Here is a 27,504-nt window from a genome sequence, read left to right on the forward strand (position 1 = left end):
TATCCTCACTGAGCCACTGGACTTTCTGCTGCCTCAGCAACATCTGGAATATAAGGGATGGGGGAGGAAGGAAACTGGCTATCAGGTTTTCTTATCCTTTTTTAATGGTTAATCTCCAACATAGTGATGCTTTACCTATACTGTGGTAGTGGTTTGCAGCTACTATATGGATAGCTTCCTGTCACTAACTGGATGGTTTACCTCCAATATTGCTGATGGTTTTCTGCCAATATGATAGTAACATAGGAACAGGCATAGTAAACCCATCAGCCCCTTGAGCCTATACAATTTGATCATGCGGATCTGTACCTCAATTCCATTTATCCATCTTTGATCTATGCTCTTGGCATCCTTACCTAATAAAAATATCAATCTCAGTGTTAAAAATTTCAATTGATCCAACATTCACAACCTTTAGGGTGAAAGAATTCCACATTTCCATTATTGTTTCTGTGAATAAGTTGGTTCCTAATTTCACGCTCTAATTTTAATATTGTGTCTTCTTGTTCTGGATTTCCCCCACTTGAGGAAATAACTTAATTGTATTTACTCTGTCTGATCCTTATAATCTTAAACCCTTCAGTTAGATTACCCCTGAAAATTCTAAATTGGAAGGAATACAAGCCAAGAACTCTTTCCTCAGAATTTAACCTCTAAGCCCTGGTATTGTCTTGGTGAATCTGGGCTGTACCTAATCCAAAGCTAATAAATCCCTACTGGTTGCATGCCTGAACCTGAGCTCTGTACTCTGAGTATAACCAAAGCTCTGATAATGATGGTCTGAATGCACTGAAGGGAAGGTTTTCCTCCATTATTGTAATGATTTGCCTCTACTATGTTAATGATGCACCTGCTGGTGATTGGACATTATCAACATAAATACATGCCAAATGGCAACATCCTCATGGTTTAATCCTAAGCTCCATCTCGGTCCTTACCATACTAAGGAGCATTTGCCTTTAGGGGAGGATGGTGAAGGGAAGTACCATCTATGGAAAGACTGAGTAACAAAGCATTGAAAGATTTAAAAAACCAAGTTGATGAGTTTGGGTTAAATTTTCAAATTTTTTTTTATAGGTTCGATGTTATGCATCAGAAGGGAGGAAAGGCTTTCTCTCTGGCTTATTAGATAGTATCAAACAGGAACTAGCAAAAAACAAAGAAATGAAGGATAGCATTAAGAAATTTCGAGATGAAGCTAAAAGGTTAGAAGAATCAGAGGCTCTGCAGAGAGCAAGGAAAAAATACGTAAGTTTTTTAATTTCTCATATGTTAGAGGCACAAATTTGTAATTTTACTAAGATTGAATAGTGTTTTCATTTTTCAGAAAACCATCGAATCTGAGACAGTCAAAACCTCTGAAGTTCTTAAGAAGAAGTTGGAGGAGTTTTCAGAAACGGTTAAAGAGGTGAGTCCAGCTCGTGGGCTTACCAGAAATACCTCTAATTAGGGAGTAGTTTTGAAAGTTATTTTTCTCAATTTCTGCTTCACAAATGAGGCATTCATAGGTCTGGATTCCCTCATCTTCATTGTAACTGGTAGTGAGATGTGAGTTCCACTGGTTTTCTCTAATCCCCATAAGTACTACACACAGGGCTTGACCCCAGGCTGATGGAGTTCTTAGTTGCGTTAGTCTGATGTGTTCAGCCCTTCCAGCGCAGCCAATAACATACTTGTTTTAGTGATGCTCAACTCTCGGTGATGCCTAATGAATTATTTCTTTGCATACTCAGATGATGTAGGATAATGACTGTCAACTGAACTTTTGCCCTATTTTTTGATCCAGTTGCCCTCACTGGAGTATTCTAATTACAGTCTCCTTTGGCTTTCAGAGCATGGCATTTAGCTAGTTAGGGAATGTAGGCGGCAGCCCTATTTTAAATAAGTAAAGAGCAAATTAAATATTAAAAAGGTTGCTTAATAAATAGTGTAAATTAAAATTTAAATCACTAAATATGGAGTAAGAGAGTGGATCAAAAGCAAAGATAAACTGAACAAAAGTAAACCTTTTTTTGGCCACTCCCCCTGCGATGATTTCTCTTGGGTCAGCAAAGGTGGTGGTGTAATTGTCTGCAACGACTGGGTTAGAATGGGGAAAATGAGTCAGGACCTTTGTTGTGATTCCTGCTAAAATGTGCAAGTGCATGGATATCAGGTGAGGACAGAGGAGACTTGTGATATGATTCACAGTTGAATAGACTCCTGATTCTGTTTAGAATGAGCAGTTAGCTGAGGTACCCAAAAAGGCTATCAGCACCCATGGAACTATAGCTCAGGAAGAGCTATAATTGGGAAGAGAATCTATCATCTTGCTTTCAGTATTTCTGATTGTAATAATGCCGTTTGATGAACATTTGTTTTTAGCATGTCTGTTTTCTATACTACAGAGTCTAGATGAAGTTGGTAAATCGGATATTGGTAAGAAAATAAGGGAAGGGGTGGAAGAAGCAGCAAAATCAGCAAAGCAGTCTGCAGAGTCAGTCAGCAAGAGTGGGGAGAAGATCGGCAGAACTACTGCTTTCAAAGCAATATCTCAGGTAGGTAACACCACTTAAAGCAGATTACCTGGACTTGAATCTTGTTTACTGTAAGACGTTGCTGTGTGCAATATTGCCTATCATATTTATATGCATAACATCAATGACTGCACTTCAATGCAATTCTTAATATGAAGCCATGTAGGGCATTGTTCGGCGATATTTCAAGTGCAACATAATAGCAAGTCCTATTGATAATCTGACTACCACAAGCATCTTCGTGGGCCACATAGATATGTATTGTGGAGGCTCAGTGTCACATACAAAGTTTAAATCCATCTTTAGCATTAAGTTTCATAGACCTCAAATTGCTGGTATTAAGAAAACCTGGTGTTTTTGGTGTAAGATTTACTTACCAATGGAACAGCAACACTAAGAACAACCTTCTCCAAACTTCTAAGAACTCGAACACAGTAAATCAGTAAATAAGAAATGTAAGTGCATTAAGGACTGGACTTAGATAGTGGGATGTGGACCCATGCTACAGGTTGAATATCTATGTTTAAAGCCTTGTCACGGATTGCAAATTGAAACTGAAATTGAGTTATGCTATACAATAAAATGATGTCTCACGAGATTGTAGTGTCTCCATCACTGTTATCGGTCCTTAATGAAGAATTGCCTAAAAAATCAAATGTTCACAGAATGGTGAACACAGATAACAAATATTTGTAGAATGACTGTCAAGCTTGCTATATTTCAAAAGGTGTGTTCCATAGGCTGTGTTACTCTAGGACTAATTTCTCTTTTTTTTCGTTACTTAAACTCTTTGTGATGTTTCTTGTGGATGCCGTTGGTATGCCTAGACGCACTAAACTGTTTGACGTTGGCAAACTCCAAAAACTAGTATGGCTTGTTTTCAAGCAAACCTTTAAACAGAAGCAGAGGTCTGCAGGCAGTCTGGTCAGAACACCTTCCACCAAGCACATATGCACACATACACACACGCGCATTTTCCAGCAGAGCTCACTAATTTGTCATTAGAAGCAGGTTCCTGGTCTCACTGATTCTGTACAATATACCAAATAGGGGTATCCACTCATACACCAGGGGGCACTAATGCTCTTTTTAAATGTGAGGAGCTGTTTTCATTTTGAACTGATATCTTGTGCGGAATTAATGTTTCAATGTCCCTTACATAAATTGGTCGAGGTTAGTGTTGATAGTTTGGTGCTGCATACAGGGCAGGTTCTTGTAACACCAATGGAGGGAGATGTGCTGAAGTGTTAAGTACTGAGGTTTATCTGTGAAGGCTTAACAGATGTAGCTATTTCATCGCTGTGAATATGTGCTTTCCTTAATCAAATGTGAGATGGGTGAAAGAAACCTGCAGTTCAGTTTGTATCATTTAAATTGTGTGCAGTCAGGGAAATTTGTCTTACAGCCCTCCTCTAAAAGCGCTGTTTCTTATTCAGTTGGGGTACAGATTCCACAGATGCCAGCTCCAACAACAGCAATTTAAATTTATATAGTGCCTTTAATGTAGAAGAATATGCAATGGTGCTTCATAGAGGCATATTCAAAAGATGGATTAAAAAAAGAAAGATTTACATTTATATTGTGCTTTTCATGGCCACCGGATGTTTCAAAGTGCTTTACAACCAAATAAGCACTTTTGAAGTGTGGTCATGATTGTAATGTAGGAAACGTGACAGCCAATTTGTGCACAACAAACTCCCACAAACAGTAATGTGATAATAATCAGCTGATTTGGTACTTTTTGTGTGATGTTGATTGAGGGATAAATATTGGCCAGGAATCCGGGCTGGCTCCCCTGCTCTTCTTTGAAATAGTGCAGTGGGTTCTCTTGTATTCACCCGAGCAGGCAGATGGGGCCTCAATTTTATGTCTGACCTGGAAGATGACACCTCCGACAGTATAGTGGTCCCTCAGTACTGCACCGGTGTATCAACCTTGGTATGGAACCCGGAAGCTTGTGACTCAAGAGGTGGGAGTGCTGCCAATTGAACCATGGCCAACCCTTGCTCAGAGCTTAGGAGGGGTGAAATAGGTAGATTTTAAGGAGGGTCTTAAAAAAGGAGAGGGAGGTGAACGGCAGAGGATTTTAATGGGTGTATGGGGCCAAAGGCATGACTGCCAATGGTGGAAAAAATGAAGGCAGGATACAGAAACAATCATAGTTGGAGGAATAGGTCGAGGAATTATTAACTTCATTTCTATGGTAGATACATGTGACACAGAGATATCGATGTATGTTTTGGCGTTGCGATAGTGTGTGGATACAGTACATGAAAGTCTCATTATACCTCCAGCATTTTTGCACAATTTTTATAAAGGTAAAGATAGCCATCAGAAGTCGTCCCTGGTATACCATTGTGCAGCTGAGTCATTCGCACCAAGCTGTTGAGAAATTAACACAGTAGCATTTATGTTTGCCTGATGCAGTCTGCGCACTCCCTATTGATTCCTATACACTGTCTGAACTCAGTTCGGAGAGCTTAGATGTGAATTGAATAGGTAAGGGATTTAAATCTTAGTGTGTACAGAAGTAGCACTGAAGTTTAACCAACAAGATATCATGACCCGCCAGCATAGGACTGATAAAGTTCCTACAGCCTTTTTACCTAAGACCATTCTATCTATTAGGACAGTGGTGTCGTCCTGAACCTTAAGAGTTATTTTGGAAACACTGGCATAGGACAGCTTGCAACATCTCAGCCTCCTTGATGTTCTAAACTCCCTGTCAGTATTCAGTACAACTTTATGACTCACTCCTCTCCATGGTGTTCAATGACCGTCGTGAAGTTGGTTCCCATCCAGGGCATTGACCATTAAAAGGAGCTTGCCTAACATCTGTTGAGAATTGGGCTAAGGCTAAAAGAGATATTAGTAGCATTATTTGATTATTATTTCAGAAGAGACTACGAAAGGAAATTGATGTACCTTGAAGTAAGAACATAAGAAATAGAAACAGGAGTAGACCATTCGGCCCCTCGAGCCTGCTCCACCATTCAATAAGATCATGGCTGATCATCTTGTGTTTTGATTTCCACACCCCCATCTAACCCCGATAACCTTTGATTCCCTTGCCTAACAAGAATTTACTGATAATTGGTAATCAACTGAGTCTATAATGAAATCATTTTATGCAGACTCCACAATGAGTGGAGTTGATGAGTGGTCTCTTCCATCTAGACTTTATATTCTGGATGCTCTTCAGTCTGGGCTCTAATTTGATCTCATCTGGGGCAACAGAACAAGCAACAGTTAGCCTTCTCAGTCAGAGAGGGACTTGCTCCTGTTCTCTGACCAGGAAAACTCAACTCTGGTTCAACAGCTTCCCAACACTATTGAAGCTTAAGCATGAATATTGATCACTTGAAATACTGATGGTTGAATGAACTTGTGAAACCAAAGCCTTCAGGATTGGTGAAGTGAAAGTCAGAAAAAGATGTAATGGTGCCATTTCAAACACAATTTCCTTACAATTGCAGCCTTCAGTGATCAGGAAAGGTTGGTCTTTCAAGTTAGGTCAGGATCGGTTAATTTGTATTCTACATTTTCAGGATCCTGAAATCAAATGACTTTGCAGCAGACATTCTGTTTTCAATCAAGAATGATGACTGATGGGGAAAGGTCTAATTATCTAGTAGTGAATTTACTCTGGGAACTTTCTGATGATTTGTTGACCTTTTCTGATGTTTGTTAGAACTTTGCACCTTTATAACAAGAAACTCAATTTTTTTTATTTTGAAAAACTATTTGTATGAGGTTATTGACTAATTGTAGCATTCTTAGGAAGTGAGAAGTCCATTTAAATTGGCATAACCTCCCACAGATTCAGAGCCAGCCACTTGATGCCTGTGAATTTCCATTTGCAGTTTTTGTAGAATTCATGGACCAAGATGGTTCAGGGTTTGACTGTGGTTCAGGAAAATTGGCCCTTGACATTTGAGCAAAGGCAATACATAGCTGCAGAGAAAACTACGATCAACAGAAATCGCTTCAGTGAATGAACAATTGATTGAGGTAGTGAAGTGCAATCTGGTGATGTGTTTAACAGCCCATTGTGTTGATGGAAGAGGAAAAGGCCTCCTTGTGGTAGAACATTTATGCTGTCAATGATGCTAAGAGCACCAATTGCAGTGCTCACTCTATACTAGTCTAGGATGTACTAAAGTTGTGTCCAAGCAGAGCATAGGAATATTATAGAGGCATTAATGTGCGGCATGCAAACTGTAGGCTATTCCCTGAGATGAAACAGAAGTAGAGCATGAATGCCAAGGGGTTGGCTGTTTGATTATTCAACTAGCCTGAAGCTGTGCAGGGAGATGGACTTTTGCCAGTAGTTGGTACAAGTTTGGGCTCACTAACAATGCTGCCATTCCATGAATCACCCAAGAAGTGGAATGAAATTTGATGCTAACGTGTTATCTTTTCTGAGATTCGCTTGCACCACTGAGGCTAATTTGGTTGTTGGGACCTATAAAAAATTGTTGTTCTTTTCCACCCCCCCCCCCCCCCCCAACTCACATTTCCCAGACTTCTGAAGGCTGCACCAATGCATAGTTCATGTCTGCCAGAAGCTTGTAAGTATTCTATCCTAGCAGCTATTTTCCTGTAGCTCAATGGGGGCATCACAGGTTGAGTCTATTCCACTCATGATCCACACTTGCACATACTTGTCAGCAGTGTGGTCAATGGATGGTGATCAAGGGTAGGAGCCCAGGGTGATTTTTGTCCACCCTAATCTGGGACCCTGTGGCCAATTGCATCACTATTGCCACCCTGAGTAAGATATTTGCCTGATGTAACCTGTATGTCAATGCAGCTCCCATTTTCTGAGCTTGCAAATACTCCTGGGATTGAACATGACCTCAACCCTTCCACCATCTGTCACTAGCTGAGATAATGTCTGGAATTATTTGGAGTAAAAGAAAGAACAAATTTGCAATTGTATAACCCCTTTCACAAGTTAAGGGTGTCCCAAAGAACCTTACAGCCAATTGAGTACTTTTTGAAATGTGGTCGCTGTTGTAATGTAGGGAAACGTTGCAACCAATTTAAGCAGAGCAAGTGCCCAGCAGTACATTAAGGAACAGATCATTGATACGCATTGAAGAGTAAATATTGGCCAGGGCACCAGACAGAACTCCCTTGCTCTTCTTTAAATAGTGCCATGAATCTGAGTCCACTTGAGAGGGCAGATAGTTCAAAAGACGGCACCTCATATAGTACAGCGCTACTTAGTACTGCATTGAGGCATTAGCATGGACTATGTGCTAAAGTCTCTGGAGTCCACATAAATGTGTCAGTGGGCCACATGCCATTCCCATACCTCAAAAGCCTTACCTGCTAGATGAACATTATTTTGTTATTTGCTCTTGGGAGATTTGGGCAATGCTACCAAAGCTACATTTTTTACTCGTCCCTAGCTGTCTTGAGGGTGACACTGAGCCTTCTCTGTCAACTGAAGTCCTTGCGGCAATTGTGATTGCTGTGTTGCTTGAAGGTGTGCTTTAAACAACTAAGCTTAACTGGCACTTTACAGGGAATTCAAAGTCAAGCACACAGTGTGGGAAAGAGTCACATGCAGATGAAGCTGGGGTGGTAAGTTACCATACCTAAAGGACATTAGTGAACTAGTTAGAATCTGTCAGCTATTGTGGTATCCCATTCTCCAAAGTTCCAGTGACAGACTGGTAGCATTGTATACAACTATTGTTGGTGTAAAATCAAATTTGTGTAACCACTCCTTCAGAAATCAGGAGAAGATGTTGAAAAGAATAAATTGAGATGAAGTTCGAAGAAAGCCCCATTGCTGGGACAGTGACAACCACTGAGAATCAGTCCCAGTAGCTGTATTGAGTGAAGGTGGGTGTCTATGCTCAGGATAATTGTAGGATTTGGTTTTGAGTCACATGGGCAGAAACTAGCTGTCCTGGGGGGTAGCATTGGCAGGTAAAAGAATGAAAGAATAGAAATCCAGCCCAGTGATTACATTTAAAGCAATAACATTTTAAAGATCTTATGCAGTGGAACAGTTCTAAAGCTATTTAGAAAAATATTAATGCAGCATGACATTCTGGCATTTTTACTCCCAGCCTGTAAGTGCAATGTTTAAAAAAGAAAGATGCCTTATGAATATGTAGATTTTATGTAAATAAGGTGCCTCCAATGATTTTTATTCATTTGTGCACATTTCTTCAAGTCAATAAGTATCACAGAATTAAACACACTGACGCTTTTTGACCTCCCCTAGGGAACAGTGCCAGTGAATAAAAATACCATCTGGTGAGTAGGCTAAATAGCTAAAAAAGAGACATCAGACACCATAAGACATTAAGATAAAATTGTTTTCTAAAGCTTTGCTTCATTTTGTGAAGTTATTTGTCTTGTGTGCGATCGTGGTTTTGTAGGCACCAGTGATCCAGCAATACTTTACCTGAGTAAACATTCTTCATGCTCTTCGGCAAACATGAGAAAATCATAGTCAATTCTGATCTCTCCCCATCCAACAACTACAGTCACATATTCCAGTGGGGCTGCTGGGCAGCAAACAGGAACTCTGGTTGATTTCTCTTCCCCTTTCCCTGGGACACTGAGGGCAATTGTTGCAGCCTGATTCCTTCCCACCTCAGGTGCACAGACTAAGCACACCCAGATGATGGAATATGAAAACAAATTGCTTTCAATAATGACACAAATTTTTGAAAAACCAAGATATAGTTTTGAATTATTTACAAGTGAGACATTGAGTCAGAGCAGTTGTTGATAATCCAGTTCTAGCTTATTAAAATTCAATGAAAACTGGCTGAATCACTAACTCAGCTTCACATAATGTATTGAAAAGTTAACCCGGTGAGTTTGCGAATGACAAATAATAAAACTTTCTCATATTCTAACCAAAGTTCTTTGTCTGGAACAACAACAAAACTTTGAGACACTCTTAATAACCTGCACTGTATTTACAGTTCAACATCTAGTCGCTAATCACTAAATAGTAAAAAGAAAAAACAAGAAACACCTGCATTTATATAGTGCTTTTCACCACCCCTGAACATCTCAGAACATCTTACAGACAATGATGTTTTTTTTTAAATGTAGCCACTGTTGTAATGTAGGAAACAAGGTAGCTAAATTGCCCTCAGAAAACCCCCACAAAAAATGGTGTGATATTGACCAGACCACTTGTTCTTTTTTGTGATGTTGATTGAGGGATAAATATTGATCAAGACACCGGGGATAACTCACCCGCTCTTCTATGAAATTGTGCCATGGGATCTTTTACATCCACTTAAGTAAGCATATGAGACCTCCATTTACTGCCTCATCTGAAAGACAGCAGCTCCGCCAGTGCAGCACTCCCTCAGTGCTGTACCTGGAGTGTCAGTCTTGATTTTTGTGTTCAAGCTCTGGAGTGGGAATTGAACCTGGCATTTTGTGACTGAAAAGTGACAGTGTTACCAGTTGAGTTACGGCTGACACTCAAAAGAACAGAGCATTACATCCTGGTTCACTGGTTTGTTTGTACTAGCTGACAGAGAGTGTTGTGTGCTGGTATCCAGAAGTTGTTCTCAACACTTCCTCACTAAATGTAACTGACTAGATGTGCTAGAAGAAACTTTGAGCAGATTCCCTAATCCATAACACAGCTATTCCTAGCTTGTGTGAGCAGTCAAGGCTTGGGTGTGTTGAGTGGCCTCTATGGGCAAGACCACTCTCAATATGTCTGATTCAGGAACACCCTGCCTGCAAGAAAGGAAACTCTTGAATCCTTGAAGCACAAAGCCCAGATAATACTTCCAGTCTTTGGTTGGTTTTTGAATGCAAATAAAGAACATTGTCATCAGCTTCAGACACCTTTTGTTTCTAGAATGTTCATTTTTTATATTATTCAGATAAAGTGTTGTTATAGCCAGATTACTTGGACATCGTTTGAACTGATGTGCAGTTCTGTTAATTTGCCATTTTCATATAAAACTGTAGAGCGGAGTGATGCAATGTAGAAGGTAGAGACAGTAAACGCAGAATGGTTGGCTTTTATTTTCACCTTATCACACTAATGTCAGCTTTATTCCTTTGCTTTTTTCAGAGTGTTGAATCTGTAAAGAAGGAACTAGATGAGAGTGTTCTTGGACAGAGTGGGACCTACCGGTCACCGTCATCGCTGAGGAAAAGAAGTGATTTTTCACGAGATAAAACGACACAGGAAAAAATATTTGAACCAAATGAGTATGTGATATCTTGCTAGTTAGACAGCCAGTTTTTTTCCTCTTGTTTTTTCTCTGGGTGTTAGCCAGTCTCTGTTACTTATCCAAGTAACTATTCTTAAGATGTGAACTTAGACCATGATTTTCAGCAGGTTTTCAATCATTGGGCCATAACAGCTGAATCTAGTCTATTGTCATTCAACAATCATGCAGGACAGCAAATTACATTTATATAGAACACTTCATATCAATCCTACATCTTAGAATTTTACGAGGGGAAAAAAATGGGCTCTTAATGTGAAGGAGCAGGTAGAATAAGGAGCAAGACTGAAAGAATGGTTGATGAGAAAAGCCTTTTCATAGACTTTTGAAAGTAAAGAGGAGAGGGTAAGTTGAGGAAGATTCTGACAACAGCATTGTAGTTGAAAGGGTAGGCGCCAATAGTGGAACAAAGGATCTTTTTGATATAAAGTAATGGCCCAGATTTGGGTATACAGGCATAATTTCAAGGTTTGCAGGTGACATGAAACTCAGAAATATCGTAAACATTAAGGAGGATAGCAGACTTCAGGAGAATGTAGGCAGCCTGGTGGATTGGGCAAACCCAAGGGCCTGAATTTTATGGCCCCATCGCAGCAGTGATGGGGCCGTAAAATGCTGCGAGCCGTTCTAAGCTCTATTAACTTCAGCAGGAATGTAAAATCCCGCTGCCGTAAAATTCCGCCCATGGAAGATAATACTTAACAGAAAATGTGAAATGTCGCATTTTGGTAGGAAGAATGAGGAGAGGCAATAAAGACATAATGGTATAATTGTAAAAGGGGTGCAGGAGCAGAGAGACCTGGTGGGGAGGTGTGGATTTACTGACAGGTGACAGGACAAGTTGAGATTTTTTTTTGAAAGAAAAGCATACAGGATCCTTGGTTTATAAATGTAGGCAAAGTTGTGCAGAATCTTTATGAATTACTGCTTAGACATTGGCTGGAGTGATATGTCCAATTCTGGGCCTCACATTTTAGAAAGGATGTCAAGGCCTTAGGGTGCTGAAGAGATTTACTAGGTTGATACCAGGGATGAAGAACTTCAGTTACACAGAGAGATTAGAGAAACTGGGATTATTCTCCTAAGAGCAGAACATTTGAAGGGGGGATTTAATAGAGGCATTCAAAATTGAGAATTGTTTTGATAGAGTAAATAAGGAGAAACTGTTCCCAATGACAGAATGGTCAGTAACAAGAGAATTGGTAAAAAAAAAAGCCAGAGGTGAGATGAGGAGAAAATATTTTTACACGTTGAGTTATGATCTGAAATGCATTGCATGAAAGGGTGGTGGAAGTAGATTCAATAGTAACCTTTGAAAGAGAATTGGATAAACACTTTATGGGGTTAAAATTGCAGGGCTACAGCAAAAGAGTAGTTGAGTGAGACTAATTGGATAGCTGTTTCTGGCACGATATGCTGAAAAGCCTCCTACCATGCTGTAAGATTCTGTGATGCATTTCAAGTTGTGAAGAATTGAGAGACCAACTCGAACAACGTTAGTGAAATCGACCCTCAAAGTAATGAAGAGACAGATTGGAGGCTTGGTCTTGGAAATAGGTTGGTTCACAGGCATCTGATATTGCAACGGTGGAAGAAGTTGGTCTAGATAATAGATCGGTGAATGAAGCTCAGCTCAGGATCAAGCAGTACAAGGTTCCAAAACACCAGACTTATAAAATGACACTCACGGAAGGTTGACTGAGGTGAGAGCAAATTAAGTGACAGGAGCCAATAGGAATGATTTCCCTTTAGCTTACTTTTAAGATAGAAACAAATTTGGGTTCATATAAGACAATGTCAAACAGTTAATTGAAGAGAAGGTAAAAACACAGGAGCGAAGCAGAAAGATAATGCTGGATGTCAACAGCATATATACACAACTGGTTCTGGATACCAACAGAACCATGCAGACAATGAATTAGTGGGGCCAAAAAAGAGCACTGGGGTATACCAGTGTTGATAGTGTGGGTTAGATGGGGAAGCCATTGGAGGATGCGGACTTTTGTCGTTGGGGAAAAGGTATGAATGGAAGAGTGCTATAAACATGAGCAACCAATAGGAATTGTTGGAGGAAGACAATGTTCAGATGCCAAAGGGCAGCAGAAATTATGGATGGAGGGCAATGTAAACGCAACCATAGAGGATATTATTTGTGATCTTGAACAAAGCGGCCTCTCTGTTGTATTTGCACATCAGATGATAGGGTCTCCAAGAGGGAGTGGTGGGTAGGTAAAGGAGCTATAAGGCAGCATTGTGTTTCAGAACTTTCCTGAAAGAAGGGAATGCCTTTGTTTACAGAAAGAAGATATGGGGCGGCTGGATTATTGGCATATAAGTTATTGAAGTGTCCTGTGCTTGCTTGATTGCTCTCAGCAGCCAGAGAGAAATGGGTGATGTTTCAGAAAGAATGAACAAATGATTGAGGAGGGAACAATATCCCACCAGCCATGACTGATATGTGCCAGACTCACAGACAGGAAAGTAATGAAATAGGAGAAAAAGATTGAACTAAACTTGTGAGGAATCTTTTTTAATCGGTTTCCTCCCTCACCCTCTTCTGAGTGTATTGATATGTGTTCAGGTTCCGCTTCACAGGCACCGTCCCTTAGCCGAATGCCTTTTTTATACATGAAGTTAGACATTTGACCAAACGGGGACAGTGTCATAACCAAAACTCCTCCAGTCCCTTCCTGACTTTCGCATTTGCTATTTGCCGGAGGAGTCCAGGATGCAGCAGATGTGTCCAGTACGCACAGCAAAAGGTCTTATTGTGATATTCCCATGTCATGCTCTAGTTTAACGAAGTGTCAAGCTGTAAAGGTATGACCCAGATCATAGGGGACCCATCCTTAAGGTTGAGATTAGTTGTAGTCCCTCCTGCCACCTAGCTGAAATTGCTAGCTCAACGTAGACTGGGAATTGAACCTGTATTTTCTGGGTCTGTATGGTGTGGTTTCACACTGACTTTTATACGCTAAGCTATTGATAGAGCTACTAGTGAGGAATTTCAAATGATTCATCTCTCAGGGCTAAAATAAATTCATACCATCAATGATGCTGGTTTATATGCAGCAGTTAGCCATGCTCAGACTTGACATTTGCAATCTCAATTGTTCTCTTACAGAGAAGCTATGGGGATGGTGCTGCACAAAGACTCAAAATGGTACCAGCAGTGGAAGGAGTTCAAGGACAATAATGTCGTCTTTAACAGTGAGCACTCATTGTGTTATTTCTATCCTCTGATGACACTGCCTGACGATTCATCTGATCAGTTTGCACTCTGTTTTAAATGTTGGTATAAATGAAATTTTCTCTTCTTTCCCTTTATAGGATTCTTTGAAATGAAGATGAAATATGATGAAAGTGACAACACATTTATTAGAGCATCCAGAGCCATAACAGACAAAGTCACTGATTTAATAGGTAAATGAAAATGTGAGAGCTGTCTCTGTTCTGGAGGTGGGAGCTGAAGGAAATGCATTATTAAATATGGTTTATTTAAATGTCACATCTGAACGCAGTAAAGCAGACTACGCCAGACAATTGACAGCTTTCCTTCAAAATACCAGGAAACAAATACAGGATACCAAAACAAATGGCTTGCTGTCTGCAACCTTTATTTCTCACTGTCACCCCACTTCCATCTCCCAACAGTACACATCTTAATTGAATTTCTAACAAAAATTTTCATTTATAATGCAGTTTTAATGTAGCATATCATGAGAAAGAAAATGGGAGGGAGGTAGTGGGAGACAAGTTAAGGGATGTGTCTGTAGAAAAGGTCAGAGAGGTAGGTCTCAAACAGGCTTTTGAAAGTGGTGAGAGGTTGATAATTTGAGGCAGTGAGTTTTGAGTGTGGTTTTGACATCAGAAGACTCTGCCACTGAAGGTGGATGGGTGTAAAGGAGACCAGAGTATGAAGAACCCACTGGCTTGTAGAGGTGGATGAGTTTGCAGAGATTTGAACAGACAAAGAATTTTAAAGTTGATGCCTTGTGGACTAAGAGCAATGATTATTGGGAAGACCAGTGATAAAGGAGTGGGACTTAGTGAGGATAAGATGCAGGTAATGGATCTTTGGTTAAGTTGTGGTTAATGTACAATCTAAACTATTTTTGCACAAAATTCTAGAGCTACTTTTATTAAGACTCTGATTAAGGGCTCCTCAATGTCTCTGAGAGTTTAGAGTAGCTGAGTTAAGTAGACCAGAAAGTTCCCGGCCTGTGACCCAATCGCAGGCTTGCTATTCATTGGGGTAGGATGAGCACAACAGCCGAGGTTCGTACACTTGCGCATGTCCAGGGTCCTCTCCTGAAAAGTGTATATGGACATCAGGTGAGGGCATAATTATGCTCAACTAAAATGCCCTGCCCAGTTGAGTGACCTACAAGCACACTTGAAGACTAACCACTTGATGAGATGCCTGTGAAACAGTACCCCAGTGATATTTTCTTCAGGAGAGAGGCTTGTTAGTGAGGTTTGAATATAATTTGATATGTTGATTAGTTGATCCACAATCAAACAGTTTAAAAGTAATATCACTGGTTTATCTTCATAGCAGAACACTCACTGCCCTGTTAAAGAATCCCTTTTCTGGCCTTAATTCTGCTTCATAAAGAGGCAGCCTGAAAATGTAAATGTTTATTCACAATTTTAAACCAAATATTTTACCTTTCTTGCATCTACATCTGTCAGATTTTCTTTTTCCCTTCGATTTCCTTTTGCAGACTTTAAAACACGGAGCTGCACCTGGTGTGCCATTCTATTTGTGTGTTTTTTTATCCACTAGCTTTCGACTGATGTCTCAACCCACACACTTTCCATTGAACCCCCCCCGGTGTTTATTATGATTAATCTGCTGGCAGGCTTGGTTCAGTAACAAATGCTGCCTCATTTATTCCTGCAGTGATTTACAAAAGAGAATTTACATTAAAACAGGGTGGAGACAAAAACAGACTCCCAAGCAGACTAAACTTGATGAAGAAATAAAGAGTTAACTGCTTAATTTCAAGTGGAAGGTGCAAATCACTGTGATGTGATGTGATGGGGTGGGAGTGGTTGTCCTTAATTTGATTTCCTCTCCAGCTTCTTTGTTGGTTCTCTTTCACACAAAAGGAGTTTAATTTTGGACACAAAGCATCTTGCAAACTGGCTTCTAGATATATTCCCAGCAAGGGAAGGTTGTTTCTAAATAAATTAGGAGCTGTAATGGGATTATTTTTCTAATAGTTTGCATTGCAGTCTTATCCAGACCTGAAGCTTTTTGACGTTTTGTTTTTGCTCTGAACCCTTGAAGGGCTGCAGTCAGGCTATTTCTATTAATTTGTTGGAAGTATTTCAAGATTATTGTCTTGTTTTTGATAAAATAAGCACTGTGCTGATCTTGTGTTTGCTCTTTGTTTCCCCAGGGGGGCTGTTTTCTAAGACTGAAATGTCAGAGGTGCTAACAGAAATTCTGAAGGTTGACCCAAGCTTTGATAAAGACACATTTTTAAAGCAATGTGAGAGGGACATCATTCCAAATGTTCTAGAGGTATCTGAAGACATTTAATTTCTTTTTGTGGGGGGGGGGGTGGAGAATCTAGAAAAAATGTAATTTACTATAAAATATCAGTTAAATAAAATGTAGTGATATTATGGTATTTCTGAAAAAAGAGACATGCTATAGAAGCTTTTTGTCTTGCATTTAACAGGACAATTCACAAGATAAACCAATAGTAAAGGGAACAAAAATTTATACTGTATGAGAAGAGAGTACTGATTGGTTGGCAAGTAGACTCTGATTGGTAGAGGTGCTGCCAGCAGAATGCAGCAGAGAATAATTAACTGTTATCTGCCAAGCTTTTGTTTCAAATTCAAGCTAGGCAGGTCGATTTTGATTAGTCAAGACATTTCCATGCAGAATGAACCAGGGAATGGCCGTCTTAGCAACTGGCGGATTGTATCAAACAGCTCGCATCTTCGGCTGTTTGCAAAGGGCAAAGTATTGACTGTACCCAACCTGCCCGTGCTCGCAAAACTCAAAACATAGCGTCCAACATTAGATGTGATTCTGTCTTTGGACAACACTTGCTAAAAAAAAAATCCTGATTGTGCTAAGAATTACACTGAAAATCAATTTAAGATTATCAGTTGGGCTCACAATGTAGCTCACTTACGCATGCTAGAAGCCACATATATTCACACAGAGGGCCCTGTCCTTTGCAGACAGAAGGAGCATGTCCATGCATTGCACCTTTTCCAACTAAACAACAGCTTGGGGGACAGCCATTCCCTGGTTCATATCCCATGGAAATGCCTTGACCAATTAGAGTCAAGCTGTCTGGTTGAATTTGAATCAAATGCTTGGCAGTTAACTGTTCTCTGCATTCTCCATGGCAATGCCTCTACCAATCAGAGTCCACTTGCTGACCAATCAGTATTCTCTTCTCATGCAGATTGTTGTTCCCTTTACAGTTTGTTTGTCTTGCGAGCTGTCCTGATGAGTGCAGGGTGAAAAGCTTCGATCGATTGTCTCTTTTTTGCAGAAATATTCAAGTTCTGTACTACCAAATGACTATTATGGTATTTAATATCCCTCACAAATATATTTGTTTAAAAGTGTATTTTCCCAAATATTTTTCATTAATTTGTCAAGCAACAATCATATTTTTCCTAATATTACTGTAGGTTACTTGTGTGTATGGTTCTGTGTGCGGTTAATTTAATTAAACTAGAAGCAATTAGACTGCAAGGTTTAGGTTGTTAGGTGTAAAGCAGGCATTTGAAATGGAAGTGAGTGAACTAGGATGAGGTCTCAGCAGAGATGGTGTGAATAAAATTTGCATTTTTAGATAAGTGGGGAAGTGTTTGATTTTCAAAAGGATATGAAAAAATATGCACAACTGGCAAGATAAATAAGGCAAGGTTATTACGTTGATTTTTCCCAAAAGTGCTGGCCATAATGTTAACATGAAAGATTGTTATATTCTGGGGAAAATTAACTTCTAAAGACAAGTTGAAACAATGGGATTTAAAGATCAAAAAGGGAGAAATATGTTTAAAGAAGGATGGAAGGCTGTGTGAGGTGTGGCCATGTGAGACCTTGTAAGGTGCACCTTGTGAAACAGACTTGGTTGGGGGGGCGGAGAGGAGCCTCAAGCCCCCCTGCAGAAATTTGCTGTTCCAGTAACCAGAGTAGTGTCAAAAGTCTTTGGTATTCCATTGTCTGGTGGGTGCTTGTGGTAATATTGCTGGATGACTTTATAAATTCGGAATCTATTTGGACTGTTGCCTTAAAGACAAGTAGTTGGGAGTCTAGTTAAGTAGAAATTTGGAAGTTGTTATAACCGTGTAACTATAATCTTATGTGTGTTTAAGTTGTTTCTCCTCCTGTTAATAAATGTGTTAATTTAACCTTTAAAATCTCTAAAGGTGCAGTAGACTCATTACTTCTGACTTCAGTGTGCAAGCCTCCTCGTAATAAATACAAATTGCAAAATCGTTGTGATAGTGTGGCCAAGTTTCCCTTGTGGATTTGGTCAGCCTGGCAAATACCACCAGCCATATCATAACAAAATTGGGGTCTCTTTGCGGGATTTTTAAAATGCCTTGATTAGTTTGGAGTTGGTGCATTTTAAGGCTACGGATACGAGAAGAACATTGAACTCAGGAGTTGGTGTTGCGGGATTTTAAAGTGGTTAGATGGCAAGTATGCCTTTAACAATTGTTAAGACTTTTCTGGAAGTAGAACATGTAGTCCTGATTGGCTTACAAAAAGTAATTAAGACACAGTTAACAGAATTGGCAGATAAATTGCAGTTAGGATTAACCGCAGGGCCAAAGAAAGCAGACATAATTGAAGTCCTAGGGCAGCATTTGAAATTGGAAGGGATAACAGTTCTCTAGGGGGGTGAGTCAGTTGAATTGGCTAAAATTCAGTTGCAAATGAAAAAGCTTAAATTAGAGGCAATAGGAAAAGAAGGAGAATTGGAATTGAAATAGATGGAAGAAAAGGAAATAGAACGAGCTATTCAAAGGGAAATAGAGAAGTTAACAATGGAGGAAAGGGAAAGATAATATCAGCTTAAAAGGCTGGAAGTTAAAAAATAGATGTCAGATGCTGAGGAAGGTTCTGATGGTGAAACAACCACTTTTAACCCAAAACCCAATGGGGAGACTTTTAAATTTGTACAGGCTCTTCTGAAGTTTGAGGAATGAGATGTAGAAGCATTCTTTATTTTGTTTGAAAAGATAGCTAAGCAAATGAAATAACCAGAAGAAATTTGGACATTGCTTTTACGGTCTAGGTTGGTAGGTAGAGCAGATGAGATATATGCATCGCTGTCAGAAGAAGTATCGGTGGATTATGATGCAATAAAAAAAGGCTATTTTGGGTACATACGAGTTGGTTCCTGAGATGTACAGGTAGAAATTTTGGTATATAAGGAAACAGCCTGGTCAGACTTGTATTGAGTTTGAGAGAGTAAAACAAAGTAATTTTGACCAGTGGTTGCAGGCATTAAAGGCAGAGACGGCATATGCAGCCCTTAGAGAAGTAATTATTTTGAAAGAATTTAAAGATTCACTTCCTTCGGTAGTTAGAACTCATGTGGAAGAACGTAGGATTAAAACAGACAGGCAAGCAGCAGAGATAGCTGATGATTATGAGCTAGTCCAAAGATCTAAATCTTTTTTCCATCACCCTTTTAAATCCGAGAAGGATAGAAAGTGGGAATGTGAAAGGGGGAAGACAAGGAGCAGCTGGAAATTTTCAGTAAGTTTCTCCTCAGACCAAAAAGGAAGGTGCTGAGGGTAGAAGTGACATTGAAAACTTAAATGTTTTCACTCTAATAAGGTGGGGCATACAGAGTCAATGTGTGGGATTATCCGCACCTGCCTACCGCCGGGATCTTCTGGACCTGCTGCAAGTCAATGGACTTTTGGCAGGGGCGCCACCTCGACCGCGACAGGACCAGAAAATCCCGGCCAGTGTTTTGGAATTTACAGGGAAAACCTATTCCAGTAGTTGGAACACAGAAAAGCTCTGGAAATGAGAGTACTGTGGGTTCTGAGATCCAGGGGCAAGCAAAACCAGTGTTTTGTGTACAGGTGGAGCAGGAAGAATCCGTGGTAGGTAAAGAAGTGGGGGTGTGTTCATAATTTACCCAAGGGAGTTCTGAAGGGCAGGTTACAGAAATGTTTAAAGATTTTGTGTGCAATGGAGAAGTCTTTCCATGTGTATAGGGTGTAGCAGGCAAATATGTTTAAATTTTACGGGATGCAAAGGCTAGTCAGTCCTCAATGTTAAGGGATAGTGCTATTTGTTGTCCAGAGGGAGTATTGCAGGAAAGAGTGGTAATAAGTGGAATTCATAAGTAAAGATACTAAACCTATTCCATTGTGGAAGGTAAATTTAAAGAGTAAGTTGAATACGGGTGAAGTGATTGTTGGAGTAGTGGAAAAAGTGCCTGCTGCAGGGTTTCGATTTATCATAGGTAGTGATATAGCTGGGTCACAGATGTTGGTGATGCCTAATGTAACCTGGCAGCTTGTGGCGATGCATTTAACAGAGATGCTGCAGAAAGAACATCCTGGATTGTGTCTAGATTGTATAGTAATGAGATCACAAACTCACAGGTTGAAACAGGAAGAGGAGGAATCTAAAAGTCAGGGAAAGGGTGTTGACATCCAATTAGCTGGATCTGTTTTGAAAAGATAGTGCAGGAAGAGAAGGTTGAGGAGAATGAGGTGGAAGTGTTTAGCTCAGTGAAATTGGTAGAGTTACAACAGAAGGAGTCACGAATAAAGAAATTACATCAGACAGCTTATTCGGAAACAGAGGGAAAATGTATTCCAGAATGTTATTACCTTAAAGGTAATGAGCAAGTGGAGACCGTCTCATATTCCAGCAAATGAGAAGCGGGTGGTAGCACATTAAATAATTAAACCACCTGGATACAGAAATGAAATGTTGAGAGTAGCTCATGAAATTCCAAAGTTGGACATGTAACAATTAGGAAAACTTAGGTGAAAATACAAAAACGTTATTATTGGCCTGGATTGCATAAAGATGTAGTCAACTTCTGTAGAACATGTCACACATGTCAGGTGACAGGAAGCGATACCTTTATGAAATATTATAGCAAAGAGAACTATAGAGGAGTTGACCAAATTTTTTTTACAAGATATGGGTTACTAAAAGAAATACAGTCGGATCAGGGTTTAAATATCATGTCACAGCTGTTTAAGGAAGTAGTGAACAGCCTGGGGATAAAACAGTTTAATTCATCAGCTTATCATCCCGAATCACAAGGTGCTTTAGGGAGATGGCATCAAACTTTAAACCTATGATGAAAGCTTATAGTCAAGACTACCCACAGGACTGGGATCAGGGGATTCCATTCTTGTTATTTGCTATTAGGGATACCCCTAATGCAGTGACAGGACTTAGTCCTTTTGAAGTAAGGGGACCACTTAAGTTGATTCAGGAGAAACTAGTGGTTCAAAAACTACTCTCCTGGATTGTGTGACAAAATTCAGAGAAAGATTGAACAGAGCATGTGAGTTAATTAAGGAACATTTAAAGATACCAAAGCAGGTGATGAAGACAAATGCAGATAAGAGGGCAAAAGCTTGTAGTTTTGTTGTTGGAGATAAGGCGTTTGTTTTGCTACCAGTGTCAGGTGAACCATTAAAGATAAGGTTTAGTGGGCCTTACGGGATTGAAAAGAGGCTGAGTGAAGTAAATTATTTAATAAATAGTCCAGCTCGAAGAAAGAAGCAGAAGGTGTGTCATGTAAGTATGCTTAAAAAGTACTTTGACAGGGAGGATAACCAAAAGGAGGTATTAGTATTGGTAAATAAAGAGAAAGAGGTAGAAATTAAGGATTCTGAAATTCACTTTCTTCTAATAAAATTGGACAATGAGGGGATACTTAAAAATTTAAATGTAGTATTGAGTTACCTTCCAGTCAAGTGTCAGTGATTTGGAAAAGCTATTGCTGTCACAGAAAGCTACTTGTGGGAATAAGCTGGAGAAAACATGATGTCGATGTGGGAGATTTGGTTTCAATAAGGCAACATCCTTACAGATTAAATCCAGTAAAATTAACTCAAACACAAAAAAAATTGAATTCATGCTTCAGAATGACATCACAGAGTCTAGTTGCAGTAACAGGAGTTCACCTATTGTGATGGTGCCAAAACCAGGTGGAAAACACAAAGACTGTGTGTGTATTATCGAAAAGTAAACGCAGTGACAAAAGCGGATTCATATCCTATTCCACGGTTGGAAGATTGTATTGAGAAAGTAGAACAATCAGAGTTTATCACAAAGATTGATTTGCTGCAAGGACATTGGCAAGCACCAATATCAGAAAGAGCTTCTGTAACGCCAGACTATATTGGTTTAAAGTTATGCCGTTTGGTATGAAGAATGCATCAGTAGCATTTCAAAGACTGACAAACAAAGTAATTGCAGGACTGAACAATTGTGCTGATAATATTGACGACTTGGTAGTTTTCAGTCAAATGTGGGAGGAGCATTTACAACATCTGAAAGAACTGGTTGATCGACTGCAAGAGGCTAGTTTGGGGGTGAACTTGGCTAAGAATGAATTTGCAAAAGTGCAAGTTACATATCAAGGACATACCATTGGACATGATCAGGTGGCCCCAAGCGATGTGAAAGTAAAAGGCATCGTGAATTTCCCAGTGCCTACAACAAAACGGGAATTTTTGAGATTTCTGGGCATGAGTGAATTTTAGTGGAAGTTTGTACCAAATTTTAATGTGGTTGTTCCATTGACTGAACTACTAAAAAAGAACAAGAAATTTCAATGGACACAGGAGTGTCAAAATGCATTCGACAGTTTAAAAACTGTGTTGATGACTACACCAGTTTTGTCGGCTCCTAATTATGCCAAGCACTTTAAGTTGGCAATTGATGCAAGTGATTTGGGTATTGGTGCTGTGTTGTTACAAGAAGGCGAAACAGAAATTGAAAAGCCGGTGGGATATTTTTCATGGAAGCTGATGTACTCAGCCATCAAAAAAGAGACTTTAGGTCTAGTGTTAGCATTGCAGCATTTTGAGGTTTATGCTGCAAGCAGTTCTTCAGAAACAATTGTTTATACAGTCTACAATCCTTTAAAATTTCTGGACAAATTTCTAGACCGATGTGCAAGACTGTTCAGATGGAGTTTATTACTGCAACGATTTAATTTAGAGATTATACGTGTGGCTGGATGAGAAAATTTAATTCCGGATACGTTGTCAAGAGCTTAAAGTTCAGAAGAGATTGAACATTTGAAGTGTGGATGCTGGACTGAAATAACCTCTGTTGATACAAGGGCTTTGTATATATTGCTATGTTAATGCATGTACCTGGTAGTGTAATAGTTTTGTTATATAGATAAATATAGTAAGCATGGTAAAATGGACTGAGAAAATGAAACCATCTTTTAAAATTATGGCGGTTGGTTTTCCACAAAGATGGAGGTGTCAAGAAACTATCATATTTTTCCTAATAGGATACTTTACAACAGGCTTATGTTTGTGTGTGTGCATGGTTCTGTGTGTGGGGCTAATTTAATTAAACTAGAGACAATTAGACTGCAAGGTGTAAATTGTCAAATAAATAATTGCAGAAAGCTACTGCAATTATAAAGGGAAATTTTAAGCTTCATATAGATTGAACAAATCAATTTTAAAAAATCCATTCATGGGATGTGGGCATTGCTGGCAAGTATTGCCCATCCCTAATTGCCATTGAGAATGTGGTGATGAGCTGTCATCTTGAACCACTGCAGTCCATGTGGCGCAGGTACACCCACAGTGCTGTTAAGGAGGGAGTTCCGAGATTTTGACCCAGCCACAGTGAAGGAACGGCAATATATTTTCAAGTCAAGATGGTGAGTGGAACCTCCAGGTGATGACGTTCCCATGTGCCTGCTGCCCTTGTCTTCTAGATGATAGCAGTTGTGAGTTTGGAAGGTGCTATCTAAGGAGCCTTGCTGAGTTCCTGCAGTGCATTTTGTAGATAAAACACACTGCTGCCAATGTGTGTTGGTAGTGGAGGAAGTGAATGTTTGTGGAAAGGGTGCCAATCAGGTGGGCTGCTTTGTCCTGGATGGAATCAAGCTTCTTGGATGTTGTTGGAGCTGCACTCATCCAGGCAAGTGGAGAGTATTCCATCACACTCCTGACTTGTACCTTGTAGAGGGTGGACAGGATCTAGGGAGTCAGGAGGTGAGTTAGTCACCATAGGATTCCTAGGCTCTGACCTGCTCTTGTAGCCACAGTATTTATATGACTATCCAGTTCAGTTTCTGGTCAATGGTAATCCCCAGGATGTTGATAGTGGAGGATTCAGCGATAGTAATGCCATTGAATGTCAAGCAGCGATGGTTAGATTCTCTCTTGTTGGAGATAGTCATTGCCTGGTACTTGTGTGGCACGAATGTTACTTGCCATTTGTCAGCCCAAGCTTGGATATTGTTCAGGTCTTGTTGCATTTGGACATGGACTGCTTCAGCATCTGAATCATTGTGAATGGTGCTGAATATTGTGCAATCATCAGCGAACATCCTTGCTTCTGACAATATGATGGAAGGAAGGTCATTGATGAAGTAGTTGAAGATGGTTGGGCCTAGGACACTACCCTGAGGAACCCCTGCATTTATGTTCTGAAACTGAGATGATTGACCTCCAACAACCACAGCCACCTTCCTATGTACTGGGTACGACTCCAACCAGTGGAAGGCTTTCCCACTGATTCCCAATGACCCCAGTTTTGCTAGGGCTCCTTGATGCCACACTCAGTCAAATGCTGCCTTGGTGTCAAATGTAGTCACTCTCACCTCACCTAGGAGTTCAGCCCTTTTGTGCATGTTTGAACCAAGGCTGCAATGAGGTTAGGAGCTGAGTGACCCTGGTGGAACCCAAACTGAGCAGCAGTGAGCAGGTTATTGCTAAGCAATAATTACTGATGATTAAGAGTAGGCTGATGGGGCAGTAATTGGCCAGGTTAGATTTGCCTTGCTTTTTGTGGACATACCTGGCCAATTTTCCACATTGCCGGGTAGTTGGCAGTGTTGTAGCTGTACTGGAACAGCTAGGGGCATGGCAAGTTTTGGAACACAAGCCTTCAGTACTATTGCTAGAACATTGTCAGGGCCCATAGCCGTTGCAGTATACAGTGCCTTCAGCTGTCTCTTGATATCACGTGGAATTAATTGAATTGGCTGAAGACTGGCATAATGCTGGGGACCTCAGGAGGAGATTGGATGGATTATCCACTCAACACTTCTGGCTGAGGATTGTTGCAAATGCTTCAGTCTTATATTTTACATTGATGTACTGGGCTCCCCATCATTGAGAATGGGGATATTTGTGTTTTTTTTAATTGTCCACCACCATTCACGACTGGATGTGGTAGGACTGCAGAGATTAGATCTGATCTGTTGGTTGTGGAATCGCTTAGCACTGTCTGTTATATACTGCTTATGCTGTTTGACAAGCAAATATTCCTGTGTTGTAACTTCAGCAGGTTGATACCTCATTTTTAGCTATGCCTAATGCTGCTCCTAGCATGCCCTCCTGCACTCTTTATTGAACCAGGGTTGATCCCCTGGCTTGATGGTAATGGTAGAGTGAGGGATGTGCTAGGCCATGAGGTGGTTGATTGTGGTTGAGTACAATTCTGCTACTGCTGATGGCCCACAGTGCCTCATGGCTTTGTAGTCTTGAGCTGCTAGATCTGTTTGAAATCCACCCCATTTAGCACGGTGGTAGTGCCACACAACACTATGGAGGGTATCCTCAATGTGCGGTGGTCACAGCTACTGATACTGTCATGGACAGATGCATCTGCAGCAAGTAGGTTGGTGAGGATGAGGTCAAGTCTGTTTTTCCCTCTTGTTGGTTCACAAGCCACCTGCTGCAGACCTAGTCTAGCAGCTGTGTCCTTTAGGACTCAGCCAGCTTGGTCTGTAGTGATGCTACCAAGCCATTCTTGGTAATATACATTGAAGTCCCCCACCCAGAGTACATTTTGCACCCTTGTCTCCTCAGTGCTTCCTCCAAGTGCTGTTCAACACAAAGGAATACTGCTGTGGGGGGCAGTCAGCAGGAAGTTTCCTTGCACGTGTTTCATCTGATGCCATGAAACTTCATGGGGCCTGGAGTCGATGTTAGGACTCCCAAGTTAATTACTTCCCGACTGTATACCACTGTGCTGCCGTCTCTGCTGGGCCTGTACTGCTGGTGGGTCAGACATACCCAGGGATAGTGATGGTGGAGTCTGGGACATTATCTGTAAGGTATGATTCCATGAGTATGACTATGTCAGACTGTTGCTTGACTAGTCTGTGAGCCAGCTCTCCCAATTTTGACACAAGCCCCCAGATGTTAGTAAGGAGGGCTTTGCAGGGTCAACAGGGCTGGGTTTGCAGTTATCGTTTCTGGTACCTTGGTCAATGCTGGCTGATCTGTCCAGTTTCAGTCCTTATTATTGACTTTCTAGTGGTTTGGTATAACTGAATGGCTTGCTAGGATGTTTCGGAGGGCACTTGAATCAACCACATTGCTGTGGGTCTGGCGTCACAGGTAGACCAGACCAGATAAGGACAGCAGATTTTCTTCCCTAAAGGACATTATTGAACCAGATGCGTTTTTAGGACAATTAACGATGGTTTCATGGTCATCATTAGACTTAATTCCAGGTTCTTTTTATTGATTGAATTCAAATTCTACCATCTGCCATGGTGGGAATTGAACCCGAGTCCTCAGAGCATTACCCTGGGTCTCAGGATTACTAGCCCAGTGACAATATCACTACACCGCCTCCTTAGCAAAGGTAGTCTGGGAATGAGTTCATATAGTGTATTCGGGACAGCTTCTTAGAACAATTTATTCTGGAACCAACCAGGGAGCAGGCTATTTTAGACCTGGTAATGTGTAATGAGAAGAGATTGATTAATGACCTCATAGCAAAGGATCCTCTTGGCAATGCTGATTATAAAAGTATAGAATTTCCCATTCAGTTTGAGGATCAGAAATGTGGGTCTAAAACTAGCATCTTAAACTTAAATAAAGGCAATTACAAGGGTATGAAGATAGAGTTGACTAAAGACTGGGAAAATAGGTTAAAAGGTAAGACGTTAGAGAAACAGTGGAAGACATTTAAGGAGATAATTCATGACTTGACTTAAAGATAACATTCTGTTGAGAAAGAATGACTCCGAGAGGATGCACCATCTGTGGATACCTAAGGAAGTTAATGATGGTATATTGAAAGTAAAGGTTTACAATGCTAAGAAGATTAGTGGTAGGCCAGAAGATTGGGAAATTTTTAGAAACCAGCAAAGGATGACTAAAAAGTAAAGGGGGAAAATTACAGTATGAGAGAAAACTAGCAAGCAATATCAAAACAGATGGTGAAAACTTCTACGAGTATATAAAAAGGGAAAAAGTAACTAAAATAAGCATTGGTCCCTTAAAGGATCAAGCTATAGTATATGGCAGTCTTTGAACATGCATTTTGCGCCAGTCTTCACAACAGAAGACAAAAAGAATCCTAAGAATGGTGGAAAACCAAGAGGCAAAAGGGAGGGAGGAAGTTAAAACAATCATAATAACTAGAGAAATAGTATTGGGGAAAACTAATGGGACTAAAGGCTGACAAGTCCCCTGAAGCTGATGGCCTGCATCCTAGGGCCTTAAAACAAATGGCAGCAGAGATAGTGGAAGCATCGGTGGTAATCTTCAAA

At 40.3% G+C, this 27,504-nt stretch overlaps 1 protein-coding gene across 2 annotated transcripts in view; it reads left to right on the top strand.

The window, feature by feature from the left end:
• Window positions 1–27,504, top strand: part of timm44 (translocase of inner mitochondrial membrane 44 homolog (yeast)) — a 68,350-nt gene that overhangs the window by 17,051 nt on the left and 23,795 nt on the right. For both annotated transcript variants that reach the window (XM_041204125.1, XM_041204126.1), the window contains exons 3-9: window positions 1,078–1,248; window positions 1,328–1,408; window positions 2,388–2,537; window positions 10,594–10,733; window positions 13,878–13,963; window positions 14,084–14,176; window positions 16,162–16,286. In XM_041204125.1, coding sequence (XP_041060059.1) covers window positions 1,078–1,248; window positions 1,328–1,408; window positions 2,388–2,537; window positions 10,594–10,733; window positions 13,878–13,963; window positions 14,084–14,176; window positions 16,162–16,286 — 846 coding nt within the window. The remainder of the gene's footprint in view (window positions 1–1,077; window positions 1,249–1,327; window positions 1,409–2,387; window positions 2,538–10,593; window positions 10,734–13,877; window positions 13,964–14,083; window positions 14,177–16,161; window positions 16,287–27,504) is intronic.

Source organism: Carcharodon carcharias, chromosome 14 (genome assembly GCF_017639515.1).
Source record: "Carcharodon carcharias isolate sCarCar2 chromosome 14, sCarCar2.pri, whole genome shotgun sequence".
NCBI classification, from domain to species: Eukaryota; Metazoa; Chordata; class Chondrichthyes; order Lamniformes; family Lamnidae; genus Carcharodon; species Carcharodon carcharias.